Raw genomic sequence first — 18433 nt, 5'->3', positions numbered from 1 at the left:
GAAAGAAGCATTTGGGAAACTATAGTTAAAAGAAGAGATAGACGTATAAGCCACATCTTAAGGCATCCTGGAATAGTCGCTTTGATATTGCAGCGACAGGTAGAAGGGAAAAATTGTGCAGACAGGCAACATTTGAAATATGTAAAACAAATTGTTATGGTTGTAGGATGTAGGGGGTATACCGAAATAAAACAACTTGCACTAGATAGGTAATCTTGGAGAAGTGCATCAAACTACTCAAATGACTGAAGATAAAAAAACACAAGACAGACAATTCATATTTATTTATTTTAATTGTTTTAGATTCAAATCTTGTTATGTCTTTCATTTTTTTGCAAATTATTGAAATGATGCGAATCTGAATTTTACAGTAAAAAATTTCCTTGTCGATGACGATGCTTAAAAATATGTTGAAAATTTTCCATTTTCACTGATGTAATCTTTTACCAAATAATCAGGGAATGAGTCAGTGGAGGCAGCTTTAACTGACAAAAAATCATTAAAACAAATACATGTTTAAAAATAAGAAAATTAGCATTAATTATTTACAAAAAAAAAGTCATATATTTTGTTAGTAGCTCCTGACAAAAAAAAAAACTCCTATTTTAATTGCGTACTATTTAAATAAACTGACTGAATTAATCATAATGAAAACTATTTTTAAAAATAATTTTTTTAATGGATTTGTGTCAGTCTGGTTCTAGCGTACATATTTGGTGACATGTGTTGGGTGACTAACACACGTTGGTCACCCACCAGATTGGTCTAGTAGTGAAAGCGTCTTCGCAAATCAGCTGATTTCGAAGTTGAGAGTTTCAACGTTCAAATCCTAGTAGTTACTTTTATACGGATTTGAATACTGGATTGTGGATACCAGTGTTCTTTGGTGGTTGGGTTTCAATTAACCACACATCTCAGATATGGTCGACCTGAGACTGTACAAGACTACACTTCATTTACAGTCATACATATCATTTTCATTCATCCTCTGAAGTAATACCTGACGGTGATTCCGGAGGCTAAACAGGAAAAAACAAAAAACACTCATGTTGGTCTACTCGATAGTGGTCTCGATGTTGGTCTAATCCTCTTTCTATTTAAGATTTAAACCATTTTTCCCCGTCAACTTTAGTATAACTCAATATATCGCTCCGTTTGAAGCAAAAGTAAATATAACTATTTTATAAATTACTTTCCTAATATAATTTTGATAATTTATTTTTTTGTAATCTATTTTTCAGCTAGCAGCAACAGTAGCGGATTCAATAGCGGCCACAGTACTACTACGAATTACCCGACAAGTAGCAGTAGCAATAGCAATTTATCGGCAGTCAGTAGCAGTACTATTACGAGCAGTATAAATAATTCAACGACACCGACAGTTATGAATATCTCAAATAACAATAATAATAGTAATAATAACAGTAATAGTAGTAGCAACAACAATAATTATAATATTAGTGGAATAAGTAGTAATAATAGTAATAATAATAACATAATGAGTACCGCTACCATTAATACGACAACAGAACCGGTGAGATTAGAATCTATATGGACATTGCTGGAAATGTTACATCTCAATATGGATTTTGACACGTATACACTATTATATATCATCTTAAAACAAGTTAACTCAGATGTTAAAGAAGCCTACAGAAAGATTGTAGAAGGTAAAATAATTATTTATTTTTAAATGTAAGTGATGCGCATTTATTTAACATTTAAAATTAGGTTAAACACATTTTAACAGGAAAGGGAGAAGTAGTTTTGAGTTGCGACCTTTTACGGACACCTGTTGATTCAATAACAGGATGAACACCTGTTATTCGACACTTGTCGAACAATCAGTTTCACCGCTTAAATTATTTCTTTTTAACCCAATTTTTCAAGTTTTTTCGTGTATTTATGCGGTAGGAACAGTTATGATTTTACAGCCGTATCCCTTAACCTGACTACAGCCAACTACATACATATATAAATGACCGAGATAATTTTTTTGTCGATTTTAATTAATGATAACCAGTTAGTACCTACTGATTTTTCCTCCTTAGAAGGTCAGGCTCCTTAGAAGGTCAGAATCAATAGATGCTGCAACCGTTTGGATTACTGTGCAACCGATCCATAATCGTTGATCATAATACTTTGGTTCCGTGACCACTACAGATTATTTTTACGGACGTATTTTACCTAAGTAAACTCTTGTGCCTATTCTTCTCCAGATAGGGTCGTTTATCTCGAGCCGCGATTCCTCCGGATATACCCCTTAAAGTTATCGTCATTGTCGATGTCCGTTTTAGATTCTGTGAATTCAGTCCGCTGGAATTGTTTTGACAGTACAGAGACCGGTAATATCGATAAGTACTCAGACGACTAAATAGCAATGGTTTAGTACGGCTTACCGAATTATGATCCCGCAGGGATTTATAGGCAAAACGATCGTCCGCTTACTAAAAAATGCCTTGTACTTATCATTTAGGTGAAGTCGTTTGTTTTGGGCTACGGTTTTTCTTCGAGCGGCTCTTCTTTTTCAACCGTAACTTCTCCTTCGTCTTTTTCTTAATCCGTTATCCCTCGATCATTAAACGTAATTTCTGTTTTTTGGGTTATGCGGATTTCGTTCAGAATCCACTACTTCCTTACCGGGAAGAGCACCGGTATGTGGAAGACGCGGCCAATAGTTTCCTTGGAGGTGGGTGTTTCCTATCCTATATAGTTTTATCGGGTGAAACAAAGATCAGGTGCGTTCATAATCTTACCTATATCATCTTCCTGTTGTAATTTACGTGTTAATAATACCGTCCGAATCGGTTAAAGTTAAACGAATTAAAAGATTACGTATAAAGTAATTATGCGAGTTAATGGAAGCCTCCCGATCGCTATAAAAAAACAAATTTCAGTACTATCAACAATGTACATACGGTATTAAAGTGCAAACATATATATATCAAATTAATGCACAAAAATAAATTGCGGTTAATCGGAGAACCTTTTTCGTTCCGACAACACTTATGTTAAAAAAATCTAAATCATAACATGATCTGTTATACGTATATTATGTATTCCAGAACATTACGGCCAATAAAATAGGTATAGTAGTATCGACTGGGTATGACTGTAATGCTTCCCTACGGGGTAAATATCTCCCCTTCTGGATAATACACAAAGAAATAAAAAGTGTAAATATTTCTAAAAACACAGAAGTATATATATACTTTTGATAAATTAATTTTTTTTTTTGTGTGTGTGTGTGTGTGTGTGTATATATATATATATAAACACATACATACATACAAATTTAGTTCCTATTGAATACAGAAAAATCAAAACTTAAAATGTCGCTAAAACTTTTTCAACAAGAGTTGCGTATCTTCAATATAAGGATAAAAACTTGTGTATTATAATCTTACAAGATTATAATAAACGTGGTATATTCCACGTGTATTACATAATCTTATATAAGAATCTACTCCTTCCTTAATGTAAAGAAACTGTGTTTAACCTTTTAACATAACAGGTTAATTAAGATTAGCTTTGTATGTAAATTCTACAGATAAGGTAAGATGAGTTTTAGCGGTATACAATAAGGATGATAAGTCATATTTCCTTTTGCTGATCTGAATTCTACAGCTCGTTTCCATCCTTATACTGGCTTATAAAAACCCTTTATATGACATTCCCTACTTATACTTTTTACCAGACATATATGACTAAGCACGCGCGCGTGCACACACACACACACACACACACACACACACACAGTGAGAGAGAATTTTAATTTGTAAACGTTCTGAGGACAGAAAAGAATGTTCATAACTTAGAATCTATTTTTAAAAATTATTAAACTTTCCTGAATTATTTTTTCTAATTAAAAAATTATGATATTTTAAATTTATATAAATATCAGAGAATATTCATGATGTAGAATTTAACAATCATATTATTAATATTTTATCTTTATTAATATCGACGGCAAATGATAATTCTGGTAATTTTATTAGGAAAAGTACCATTACCGAGAGATGAATAATTTTATTTTCTCCGATAAGTATGTAAGCTAATGAACGAGATCTGTAGTCCTGCAAGAAATAAATGATTTCTTTCATAGGTACACCGACCCAACAAACAAACAAATATATATATAAAAATATCTGCTTGTACTCATTGATTTATTTAATATGCAAAGATGTAAAACCTCTCAATGTCCTTTAGTAATTTTCCTTTCAGTCAATTTTAGAGTAAATCAAATTAACCAAAGCTTATCGTAAACAAAATATTAATAATTTTAATCTACCTGTTTTTATAAGAAATCATTTAAAGGTAAAAAGTAAACGTCATTTTGTATCAGAAAAAATTAAGGTTCGGTAATTTTGTATAATCTTAAAGTGTCAGATTTCCGTTTGTTAAAAGATTTGATACTAATTCTAAAAATACAAAAATGTATCACATTTATTATTATTATTATTATTTCTGTTGTTTAAATATATGGTACTCTTTTTCTGTTTACAAAAATAGTATCAAATATTTGAACGCGGAATATAAATATATAATACAAATTGCTATTGCATTAACATATATATATATATATATATATATATATATATATATATATATATATATATATAAGGCTTATTTGTAAGTTATAATTGAAATTTTATATAAGTATATATTTATATAAAACTTCAATTATAACTTACAAATAGCCTTAAGAAGAATTTACGGTCGGTCCATCGTCATTATCATATAATATTATAGACTACAGTCTTTTGAATCATCTGAGTTTAAAACTGTATAATCATAAATGCTGAACTGAGAATAAATGTAGTAGAGATTTAGCTCTAAGTAAAAGTTTAACATTCAATCGGCTATTGAAGCACGAGAAATGTTTTTCATAGTCATAAAGACTTAATTTAATTTTAAATTAAATATAAAGCAATATAGCTGTAGAATTCTGCAATTTGGAAATTATGACAGATGTTTTTTTTTTTCAGGAAACAAGATATAAAGTTAGTAATAAGTGCAATTAATTTTTAAGGTAGATTAATTATTTCAGCCTGGGAGAAAAATAATTATAAATGAAAAAAGAACGATCTTTTGTTAATTAAGAAAAAAACCAGAGCAGATTTTATCATTGTAAATTCTCAAAATCAACCTAACTTTTCCTCTCTTATAAATACCCCAACAGTAAAAAAATAAATAAGTCTGATTTATTATACACACATACACAGAAAGTTTAAACTAACTGAATTATAAAGGTACATTTATAATTTTATAAGTAATTTTACATAGTAAAAAAACCCGTTCTAATATCTAGTATTTTTTTAGAAATCCCTGTGAAACAACAAATACAGCAAAAAAAATGTAAGCTTATTCGCATTTTTATGAAAAAACGTTTTGAACATTAGGACAAATTTTTGTGCATTCTTTAAGTAAAGAACTAAATAAACAAATGCAAAATGTTTTAATTTTAATAATTAAAATTTACTGTGGTCCTCAAAAAAGCACAATTAATGACATTAGTAACTTTGTGTTTCGACTTAGATACACTATGAACATGAATAACATGTTTTTATTTTATAAACAATTTTTATACGATTATAATTATAATTCTAATCGTCCAATTATAATTCGTTTATAGGAGGAAACGAAGTATAAATTTCCATAAAAATAATCTTTTTAACGGTTAGATTTGGTTAAATTTAAATGTATAAAAAATGTGCACCATACAATTTTCTATGACGTAGGAGCGTTTTAAAGAGATTTTAAAATAATTCTAAAAACAGAATTAGTTAATATGACAATGTTGTCCTGATTTTGTCTTCGTATTGTTTTTGATATTTTTTTTTCCTTATACAAACACATTATCTTTTTATAGGTTGTAAAATAATTTTTTTATAAGTATAATACAATATTTATTGCTTACAATTTAGTTTTTTTATTAAATTCTAAAGTGCAGCAGATTATTAAAAAAAAACCCATAATTAATAAAAGGAAAAAGATTATTAAATTATAAAAATAAAAAATAAGCCTATAAAAATAATTAAATATTAATTTTAATGTTAATCTGTCGCGGATAATATAATAGTCCATATAATTTAATGACTTATTAGTGATGCACTGATGAAGTTTAAAAAGGTAATTAAATTTTTATTAATGCAATAAAATTCTTAGCGATATAAACTTCATAGTCTCTAATATATTAATAAATTAAGGAATAAAATTGAGCGTAAAATACAATATACGAGTATTTAGTTAATAACAATAATAATATAATAACATTTATAAATTTTGCCACTTCATTAATTTAATAATCATTCCGGTAAGTTGAAGAATTATAAATTGCTTATATTAATTTATTAATTAAAATATTTTAAGCGAGATTAAATTTCGATTTTAATACGGTCAGCTTTTCACAGTATTAATTTACAGTAGGTTCATAGCGATTATGTTCCTTACCGGTCGATATGGCAACGGAAGAACTACTACGGTATGGATTACTGACTACGTGTTTATCATTGAAATTCATGAAAGAAATCATAGGTTAATTTTTTTTAATATATACTGTACAAAGAGAGAGAGAGAGAAGGAATTAAAGCCTATTCCATTCTTTATTTCTACATTCATTTTTTTTTTAACTTTCACTAAACCCATATCATATGGTGAGAGGGTCTTTGTCATATCTTACCCTTTTTTTATCTTAATTATTTTATAAAAAGTAATTTAAATAACAAAAAAGTTGACAGCACAGTTATTTGTGATGCACGGCTTACACACACAACTTAATTTAAAATATTTATAATTTTATTTAAATATAATATTTTTCGTTTATTTAATTCAACGAGTCCAATTAAAGCGCGCGCGCATACCGTATTTAATTCGCGCGGATGTGGCGGTACTAGCGGCGACGGTCGGCGCTAACTAAATTAATGTAATTTCACTACTTACATAGAACAAATTTCGCTTGAACGGTTGGCACACTGATGCAGCCGCAAGCTTTAATGCACCAGGTACCGTGTCAACTAAGCGATCCAGTTTGAAAACCAATCAGACCGAATACTTTTTTACACTTTAAATATTATTAATTTATTTAATTCTACCGCTCGCCTGTGACGTCACAAAATAGAAGATGATTACAAAAGCTGTACGTCAGTGTTACCAACCTTTGAAATATTAACTACATTAAATTAAATAAATAATTAATATTTAAAGTGTAAAAAATAATTGGTTGGCAACCCTATTGAATTTCAAATTTCCCGATCAAAGAGGGAAAAGGGAATTTCCCACAGGAAAAAAGTAAAATTCCAAGATGGCGGACTGCGACACTATCGCTCCTTGTGGTGACAGGGAGTAATACGCAGTATGCCCACTTAGCCACTATTTTAGAGCGTTTTTTGGGATGGGGTACGATTTTGCAAAAAAAGGTTCTTGCCAATATTATGTTTTTAATTGTTAACAAATGTGCCTAAGAAAAATATGATCTTAATCAGGCGAAATCTCGAGATATTGAGGATGACCTTGCTCTAAAGCCTCATCTCCTTGACCTTTTAAGTTGAAAATTTATAATGCTCCATATATAGAAGTAATGTGACCAAATTTGGTCAAAATAGGTCCAGTAGTTCTGGAGATAACAGGTGATTTAGAGGCCAACACCGAACACACATCCGAACATTACGAACATAGATACATACGAACATTAACATCCGAAAAATTTCCATCCGCTTTTCAGGATTTTTAGGTGTAAAACGTCAAGATTCGAGGCAAACTACGTATGCCAAAATTGCATCGATTACAATACTCCCTTCTAGAGCTGTAGCTCTGTTATAGCACTATATAGGCGGGAAAATAAAAACATATTATTTTGGTAAAAATATAGAAAAACAAAATTTTACAAGTTTTGTAAATGAAATTTACAAGCTGTTTAACGTATATAAAGCAATTTCATTAAATTCATCAAGACAGTATTCTTAGTATATAATCCTTTCCCCATAGCGAAAGATAAAATTCATTAATTCTTTGCTTTATAGTACTTCTTATTTATTTATTTTTACCTTACGACCGGACCTGTTTTAGTATGGACTCAGCCCCAAGGGAGAATTATCCCTGCAAAATGGATAGGTTCTTCCGTCATCTTCGTACTGATAATCTTCACCAACACCGTACCAGGTCCGTTCGGTCCAAACCATGCTTCCCATGATGTTTTCTGTGTAAAACACGCCGAATTCCCTCCAGCATGCTTCCCTCTATACTGCAGGAACTAATCGCACACGAATAACGTGTGTTTTGCGGTGTTCTCATCTCCGCAATAGTCACATTCCCTAGTGGGTCACAACGTCCGCGCGCACAAATCTGCTTTGAAGCAACCGTGACCGGTAAGGAACCGGTTCAACTCACACCGCAATTCTCTGTGCTTGCGTTCTAGCTTCACTGGAGGCACGAAATCAACCTACGGGTTCCCCTTCTTTGACTCATCTTATCTCTTCATTTGTCATCCATCTCTTCAATCGTGCTTTGTTATCTTCCCTTCGATATCGTTTTTATGCATTAGTAAGTTCATAAGAACGACTCCTCTTGCATACAGCAATTTTGTTCGTTGTACAATCGGTTCCTGCGATGAACAGATGAACAAATAAGGCTAAATATCTAGTATAATTCGGTAGGTTTGACGTACTAATACGCAAAAGAATATTTATTTCAGCGAGAAAAGTAACTGAAAAACACACACTCCTCATTTTCTACGGTACGTTACCGGTACGGTATGTTTGTTGTCATATTTTTATTAAATCGCGGTAATTACATCTAAAGTATGTAGAAAATATGTATTCAACATATTAAAACGTGGATTTTTATCTTTACTCTTTATCAAATTTCAGATAGTTTCGCGATGTTAGGATTTAAATTTTTTTAAAAACTCCAGTGAGAATATTGGAATAAATTTTTAATAATAAAGCAGTTTTAAAAAAAAATTTTAAATATTGTAATTCATTCATATTTAACCCTATTTATCAAGAAAATTAAAAATATAACTAAAATTATTTATATAGATTTTATACATCTTTACCTAAATTAATAAATATTTTATTCAGATAAGTACATAATACGTGATATAGATCGAGTCAAGAACGCGTATTTTGCTAATCCATTGGTAAAAAGAGGAACCGCTTCGTCATAGATTAAGTAAATACTTTGAATGTAGCAGCATCCCAAAAATTCTCGATTAAAATCTGTTAAAACAAAAATCCAAAATATAAATATACATGAAATACAATAATAAATTTCTTTAATTAGTATGACTCATATTTAAGCCCCATAGATAAGGTAATGCTGTTTCAGGGAATAATTAAAAAAAATAGTTGTATCAAAATCTTTTAGACAAGATCGATAATTTGTTCAAAATAGCAACGTATTATATATCATAATAAGTTCTTTTTCGTAAGCAGAAACATCGTGTTAAGTTACAGGAAATAGTTCTGTTGTGTAATTTAACAGGATATTTATTTGTGGACACCCTTTTTTATAACAATATGTGACTATTTCTATTTTTATACATTCATTTATAAATAAGCACTCGGATAATTAATTTTCTAAACATTAATCTATATGATTCATACAGACTATATTTAAGGACGAAAAACCTGACAGCCCATTTTTGTATCTTGAAAAAAAATTATTTTTGACTTTTTGAGAGAATCCCAAGAGATGATACGGAAATATGCGTAAACATAATGTATTTCTATTTTCATACTTACGTTAAAAGTGTATCGAGTACCTACCATACAATGTTTTCGTAAAGATAATAATAAAACGGAAAGTGCTTGTCTATAAATTTAACATTTTTGTTTTATCTAGCAGTGACTAATCGTAGTGTGTACCGTTGAAGCAATTGAATGAAAGTCAATTAGTTTCTTTTTCGTTATTTATATTTTAGAAAGGATTAGGAGGTCCTACCATAAGTTTATTGTGGTGCAGCACTATTCCTCCCTCAAATAGATCGATCTGAACGCACGAAATCTACTGAATTTCAGGCGCTTTATATATGTTATAAAAAGACCAGGGCAGTTAGTGAAAAGTTATAATTTAGCTTACAATTACCGAAAATATAAATAAGTGATATGAAATTTTAATAGAATAAAGATAAAAGTTGTTATTTTAACATTTGTAAAATATATGTTTTTTTTTCTTTAAATTGCGTATTTATTAACGTTATAAGCTTAAAATCGTAAATGGATTAAAAAACATTAAAAATCATGCTTTTTTACATAGTTATAGAAATATAAACAACCTTTGTAATTTGATAAATACTTAATAAAATAATGTAAAGAAATAACTGTCATTGCTTGTTCTTTTTAAATAGCAAATTTTTTCCGTATTATTTCAGCTCAACTTCTATACTTAGCCTGACAGTAAAGTACGTATATTATTTACGAAGTAATATAACATAGGAATAATCAATTTATATGTCGCTTATCATATATAATCTACATTTAATATAATAATTGATCACTTATTAATAAATATGCATCAAAAGATCGTTCATGTTTTCTTTTTTTTAATAGTAAATATTAATTTAACAGATAAGTTAAATTAAATCTAATTGTAATATTTATTTTATAAAATTATTGTTTAGTTTTATATATTTATTTATTAATAATTTATTAATTTTTTTAGGTCTCAGCGAAGTATTAATTAAATTGCCTAAATTACAAACTATATTTAATAAAACCATGATAAAATATTTATTTTAATAATTTCTAAAATATGAATGTATTAAGGAATTTAAAAGTACCATAAAATATGCCAAAGGATTGATGTTATTCTACTTTCATTTTAACAAAAAATTATTATATTTTATTCATTTCTGTTTTGGTTTTTTTTGTGTAATATATCTTTCGATTATTTAAAATAACTAATTAAATTATTCAAATATTTTATTTAATATTTTAAAATATTATATTTCTTTTGTATAAAGTTATTGAACATTTTTCTAAACCTTAATTTGATTATTAGATATTAATAATGATAGTACTACGATAAATAACTTACAATTATTTAAAACACGTATTAATTTTATTTATTTATATTTTTAAGCAAAAATTTATAATTTAAAAACAATTTTTTTATCAAAATTAAAACGATGTCATGTTTAATCACGATTTCTTTAAATCGGCTCTACTGAATTCAGAAAGTTATTTCCATCATCATCACAATTTCTACTATCTTCAATAAACGTCTTTGATCGTTAGGATTACAACTATTGACATTGTAAGGTAAAACTAAGTTCGTCAATTGTCTAAAGCAGGTCGCCTGTATTAAATTTAAACAAAAATAATGTATCAATAATTTATACATTATACCAGATGTATTCATAAAAGATAAATAATAATAATAATAATAAAAATTAGTGTTACTAAAAAGAAGATGCTAAGAATAATATGGACCACTGAAAACAGAAAAATGCCCACACAAAAAATATATGAACAAATAGAAGATATTTACTCCACTATCAGATGAAAACCAAATTCTACGGACACATAAAAAGAATGGAAGAATGGTGGATCAAACAAATCTATAACAGAATGATGAACTCAAAAACTAACTACACCTTACGAAAAGAACTACTAAAAAACACATCAGTAATAAATTATACAACAACAGACCAGAATGCAGAAAACACCTGCACAACATTAGAGTCTTTGTAACCAAAAGAAAAAGACGCCAAATAGAAATCCAATGGTCGAATGAGAGAAAAAAAAACTTCTCAGAACAGATGAAAGTCTACTGGCAAAATGAAAAACACTCCAATTAATATTTGCGTAGTCCATCTAGAAGGCTAGATCGTAAGACAAAAGAAAAATTGTGTAAACGTAACGCGGCGTAGAAAAATAATTAAAAAATAATGTACAACAAGCACTCTACAGTGTTCTTTCTTATTGTTAATGTTAAGAAAATAATTTGTAAAACAAATTAATAATACAAAAATAGCATTGGCAAGTATTAAGACAGGGACTGATATAAACAATCTAAAATATGCAAGTCTGCAAAATTAAAATTAAGACCTTGAGAGCAAATTTATAAAACCTTATCTTCATTATTAAAAGCATAAACAAACATTGAAAGAGCAATTTTAATACTTATTTACTTTTTGAACGTCAAATTAATTGTTAAATATATACCTCAAAGTAATGGATCAGAAATTTTAACGTTTGCTGTAAAATAAATCTATGGAACTATAATAATCATAAATAAATGCTTAAATAAAAAACAAATTATAACAATTATGAAACTATAACAGATCGTAACTGGGAATCAGACCTATAATTATTTATAATGTTATAAGTAAAACGACATTAAGAAATAAAGCCGATCTAGTTGTCCTTCAATTTCATTGAATTCTCTGGAAAAATATTACGTAATAGAATGGATTTTCCTATCGTCAAGTGCGTAGACGATCGTATCCTTCGTACAATACCCCTGATATCCTGACCAGAACTATCGTTCATTAAAACTCAATGACAAATAATAGCCTGAAGACGATTCGAAGGGCCGATAGTAAACCGATAACCTCTTCGGTCTCGAGAGCATCCGTCTTCCGCACGAAAAGCAAAGCGCTAAACCTCCGCATAACTCCGAGAAGTGACTTCGTATCGTTACCGCAACTATGTCATATATCGATTCGATAAAGTTAAGAAAATCTTCACTTGTTTTTCAGGGAAAAAAAGCAACATAATCATCGCTTAAGAAATCATCGATAAGCAGCAGTAAGTGAAGACATCGACGACTTCATTTGTGGAATGCCAACAGAATAAATATTTTGTTAAAAATATTTTTAATTAAATAATAATTACTATTTTTTTCTCTTTTACTTAAAAATGAAAAATATAACATTTTCTTATATTCGTTTACTTTTCTTAAAGTTATTTCATATTTATTAAAGTTATTTCCTTTTTTTAAAATATAAATACGATCATATTATTTAACAGACTATCAGTTAATTTTTTACAAATAAATTAAATATAATTCTTTTTCGTAATAAATAAAAAAAAAAAAAAATCAACTAGAATATATATTTTAAGTATAATAAACTATAAAGTAAAGTCATTTAAAGTAAAATAAAAAATACTGTTGATTTTTTCAAAAGGATTATTTTTTTCTAGTTAAAAGTCAACTAGAAAAAAATAGATAACAAGCTTCATACAGCTTTTGAAAAAGAAAAAAAATGTTAAAAGTTGTCAAAAAAACTTAAGTACAGAAAAGTTTTAAGATTTTTGACAAGCTATTTTACATTACAGTCGGAAATGATTACAAATCTATTCGATAAAGATTAGCTTACAAAATTCTTCACAAATCTTTCAACATAATCTTCGTAGCATCGAAAAAATTACTTAAGAAATCATCGATAAGCTGTATGTGAAGACATCGGAAACTTCATTAATGGAATACTAACAGAATAAACAATTCAGAGAAGAGATTTTCTCTTCACGTTTTTATTTAAAGAAAAAAGGAAAATACCAAAACATTTGAACGTTTTTTAACATTTCTTCTCAAAATCAAATCGTTTGAAGGAATTTATAATCGACAATATAAATTATATCTTGTTTAAAACGTATGGGTACTACATAATTAACTAGTAAATATTAATAAAAAATATTAACTGAAAATATTAATAAAAACTGAACATTTTTGCGTGACACTTAGCCCGGTGTCGCTGAGCATTCTAGTGCTAATGACATTTTTAAAGATTGTTATTGAATAAACGTCGAAAACAACCGATTACGAAAAATTTCAATTTTTGTTTCTAATAAATATTAACTAAAAAAAAAAAAAGTTATAAAAAGTATCTTTTGAAAAAAGAATGTATCGATGCTTAGGAAAATTTTATCAAAATAGCAAAAAAAAGTAAATTCAAGGACAGATAACAAAATTATAAAGTGAAACAGAATGTCAAAACTAGACGGTAAAAAGTACGTTAAATCGCATTTACTTACGATCTGATAATTTCGCAATACTTACAACATATGAAAGAATCGTTTAAAACAAAAAATATACTGCAAGATCTAATTTGGATGAACCAATCGCTCTAATTAAACAAAAAAAAAAAAAACTGACTGCATTTTATGTTTGGTTAGAAAAGGATATGTTACCAGCATTTAATAAAGAAAAGGAAAAAAAAAGATGAACTAAACGCTGTAACAACTTAATTGGCTACGACCGAACGAATTATTATCGCCGATATATATCGGTAAAAAAAGAATCAAGATACTGGTAAAAAAAAAATGTTATCAACATTTCCTAATAGCAAAATTTTATCTAAGATGCAAAATTCAAAAATATAAATCATAAAAACGAAATAACGTAAAGATTATAGTAAAAATAAACGCAAATATATCATAATACATGTCAAAAAGAAAAAAAAAACTAGCTAAAAAAATTGGTCAAAAAAGAGTAAGGAATTTCTGAAATCAGATAAAGGGTTATTATAATGTCTTTATCAAGTATTATTCTCGTAAAAGGTTTTTCATAGTAAAGTCACAGGGTTCATTTGAAGAAGAATTCAATTGACTTTTACATATTGTATTTTTTTCAAATATGCGCTGGCGTTTAATTATTTTTTCTTCCGCCGAACAGAACTATAGGTTTTTATATCTGACGGGGCTGCAACGAAGTGGGAATGATCAGAAATTAGTGAAGAAGAGAACTGAATAAGCGATGATGATTTGAAGTACCAACAAAAAGTCCTGAAAAATGAAAAAAAAATGCGAGTTTTAGTGCAGTAGGGAAAAAATAAATGAAAGGATTCGATGATGAATTTAATTCGGTTAAAATCGTAATGAACCGTGTGTATTCATTTCCAAAAGGGGGATAGAAATACAAATTAAAAAAGTAAAGGGTAATAAAATATTACATAAAATAGAATATTAGGTATTTATTCTTAAAACAAAAGTAAATAAAATATCCAAACTCACAGAATTTGGTTATAAATTATTAATATGACAAAGGATGGGCTATGTAGACGAGATATCAAAAACAGAATCTCCCGAAAAAATGGACTTAATAAACGCAAAAGATCAGCCGTTATGAAACATAGTTTCAGAAGTTACAAAGAGATTCTTTAAAATGTTTTTGTTCGGGCGGTAAAAGCGGTCAGCAGCGAATTGACGACGCCAGATCGATCGCTTAGTAAATTAGTCCGGATATACACATAGTCCAGTTTCTCGATATCGGCCCACAGGCGGCCGTGCCCTTTGTTTTTGTTATCGAAATAACTCGTACAACCTGTTAGCTTTATGTGTTGTCGTCCGGTAACGAGTTATCAAGAAACCGTTAGCGTTAAAATATAATTTGATCTTGAACCGTTACCTTCCGGATGGGAAGCTAATCATCTGCACCACTTCGATATCCGTTGTGAATACGGTGCTTAAGCTCCTACCGCTCACAAGTTAGGCGATAGTATAAACAATTCAAAGACTCGGGTTGTCTGTGTAAGGAGAAATCAAGCGGTCGACTCCGTGTGTCAGACGATGTGGAGCACAGAGTTTCTCATGTAGCCTCCGAAAATCAACTCGCCGTGTCGGTAGAGAACTGAACATTCCCAGAAATTCAATCTGGTGTGTTTTGTGTCCACGTTTGCTTATGAAACCGTACAGGATTCAGTTACTCAAGCTCTTTGTGAAGACGACAAACAACGACGTGTGAAATTTTGTGAATTCGTCCTTAATAACGTAGCAGAAGATGATAATTAATAAGAACACGCTTAGTGTTTAGTGAAGAGGCTACTTTTCATTTAAGTAGGAAGGTAAACAAACCGCCACGATGTTAGAATATGGGGTACGGAGAAGCCACATGGAATGTTTACAGTAAGAGAGAGAGAGAGAGAGAGAGACTCTATTAAAGGTAATGTTTTTGTGCAATTTTTGTACACTAGGGAAAAGGTGTACGGTCCCATTTTTTTCTTAGAGAACGCTGTTACGAAAACACGTATCTCGATATGCTTGAAAACTCGCTTTTGCCTCAGTTAGAGGCCGATTCGGAAGATTTCAATTTCCAGCAGGACGGAGCACCACCTCACTGGAATCTGTACGCTCGACAAGTTTTGAACGATAAGATTCCTCAACGATGTATCGGCCGTATGGGAACTAACGATTCAGCTGTATATTACTGCTCTCCAAAATCGCCAGACCTCACTGTGTGCGATTTTTACTTCTGGAGTTTTGTGAAAGATTCCACCTATGTGTCTCCCCTTCCTGTTACAGCGTTCAGATTGCGGAACCGCATAACAGCAGTGAATAGAGAAGCGCTTGCTAGGTGTGGGACTAATTCGACTACCGCGTGGACGTATGCCGTACATCCCAATTTGTACACATTGAGCACTTATGACTTGGTGTTTAAAAAGACTTCATAAATAAACCTTTAATATAAAATTAATCTTAAGTTTTTATATTCAATATTTTTCAAAATATAAACAATTCAAATCGTATGATTCTTTTTAGAACACGTTAAATATATATTTTTTTAACGTATATATACATTACTTAATAGTAAGAAATGAAGAAAACATTATAATGAGTAAAAATTTGTAAAAAGTATAAAAGAATAATGATAAGAATAAAAATAAAAACTGGATAAGAATAATGAAGACAAAATACGTTTGCTAGTATTTTCTTTTAAAATTTTAATAATATGGTATACCTAATAAACTTAAAGAAATGTAAGATTATTATTGTAAGAATTCCAAGGAATGTAATGGTAAAAAACATTAATACAAACAATTTTAATATAACTTAGAAAGAAAGAAACATAATAGCAATGATGTTATTTTTTTTTAAAAAGGAAAAATTAATGTGATAGTATTAAAAGAAAAGGAAGTCATGTTGTTTTATGCGGGTTTAATCTTATAAGCATTATTTAATAAACATTTACGAGAAAAATCCATTATTTCATAAAGGAAGAACATTAAAAGAAAGGCTAAATAATATTCCTTTCAAAAATAAAATTATAAAAAAGAACATAAAGTTCCTTTAAAAAAAAAATTAAATCAAAGGAAGAAAAAACAGATTTAAGAAATTAAACTTTCTATTTACACAACTTAAAAAAGTAATAAACTGCGGAGGTGTACTTGGATTTAGTTACAATTAGGTAGGATGAATTTAATAGTTATCGAATATCCCTTTCTTTGCAACTAATTTATCCCGGAGGAAGCCGATAGCTTATGATATAAACGAACGATAATTCCTAACGACTTATTCATTTCGATTTATGTGTCAAACAGTTTAGAAATACGACTACGGATGGGACATTACGTAAGTAGAGATATGTCATATTGGGATAAATAATTCGAAATTATACGCCGAATAATTAATATTTAAAATAAGATATAATAAACGGGACAGTTTTGATAATACATTCGTTATTCTTGTACTATTACTAAAATGAGACAAAAATTGATTTGTATCTAAAAAAAAAAAAAATGAAAATTGAAAAATTGTTACATTGAAAAAAAAAATCAGTCAAACTATTAGAATAATTTATTGTGTTCGTAAAACTGTTCAGATGTAAAAACTGATACTAAGTTTAAGGAACTTTATTGGGAGCTTAAATAATTATATACTATATACAAATCTCCATGTCGGAGTGAGAGTCTCAGCCTTACATCCGGAGGTCTCAAGTTCGAATCCCGGTCAGGAATGGCATTTTTCATAAGCTAAAAAAAATCAATTACCATACACCAAGTATGCTTCAAGCTTATATAGCGATATCATCGAACTTTAAAAAAATATTTCAACAAGAATAGTCGATAAAATACTTCAGATATAACGAAACAAAAATATTTCAGAATTTGTCTGAAAGTATGAATGGAAACCGTGCTAAGACGTAAATTAAAGCGAAATTACGAAGTATAAAATTATTTAATGAAAAAAATTTTTTTTAAAATATGGATATAACCGTACAGTAATAATAGTACTGCAATTTTGCGAAGATAAAAATTAAAATTATTAGAAAATTCAAATTTATATACAAGTAATTATACATTTATTTAAATACGACTTATCGGTCAAAAATTCGATTTTATCAACCGACAAAGCAACTAATTGCAATAAAATAAATTACAAGATGCTATAAAAATTTCTTAAATTAATATTTATCCTATGTACCTTTAGAAGTCCAGTTAACCGATTGATGATTGTTTTATTAAGGGCATAAAATGTACTCTTATAATTAAAAATATAATAATCAGGTATAATCACCACCTAACAAAAAAAAAAAAACACAATCAGATCAGCGGAAGATTTTCGTGACTATTTTAAATATTTAAAGAAAATTAATAATGGTAAAAATAAAATTTATTTAAGAAGAATATATAACAAAGAATGAAGATGAAATGAATCAAATTACAGTAAACAATATTTATTTAAACGAAAAAGAAATCGCAAAAAGAGAAAGA

The 18433-nt window shown here is 29.0% G+C and overlaps 1 protein-coding gene across 2 annotated transcripts in view; it reads left to right on the top strand.

Annotated features, from left to right (window-relative positions):
• Window positions 1–18433, top strand: part of LOC142325420 (uncharacterized) — a 234438-nt gene that overhangs the window by 157636 nt on the left and 58369 nt on the right. For both annotated transcript variants that reach the window (XM_075367169.1, XM_075367170.1), the window contains exon 3: window positions 1242–1670. In XM_075367169.1, coding sequence (XP_075223284.1) covers window positions 1242–1670 — 429 coding nt within the window. The remainder of the gene's footprint in view (window positions 1–1241; window positions 1671–18433) is intronic.

The sequence above is a fragment of the Lycorma delicatula genome, chromosome 5 (assembly GCF_047948215.1).
Source record: "Lycorma delicatula isolate Av1 chromosome 5, ASM4794821v1, whole genome shotgun sequence".
Lineage (NCBI taxonomy): Eukaryota > Metazoa > Arthropoda > Insecta > Hemiptera > Fulgoridae > Lycorma > Lycorma delicatula.
The sequence above is the reverse complement of the archived record's forward strand: the minus strand, read 5'-3'. Positions and strand labels throughout refer to the sequence as shown.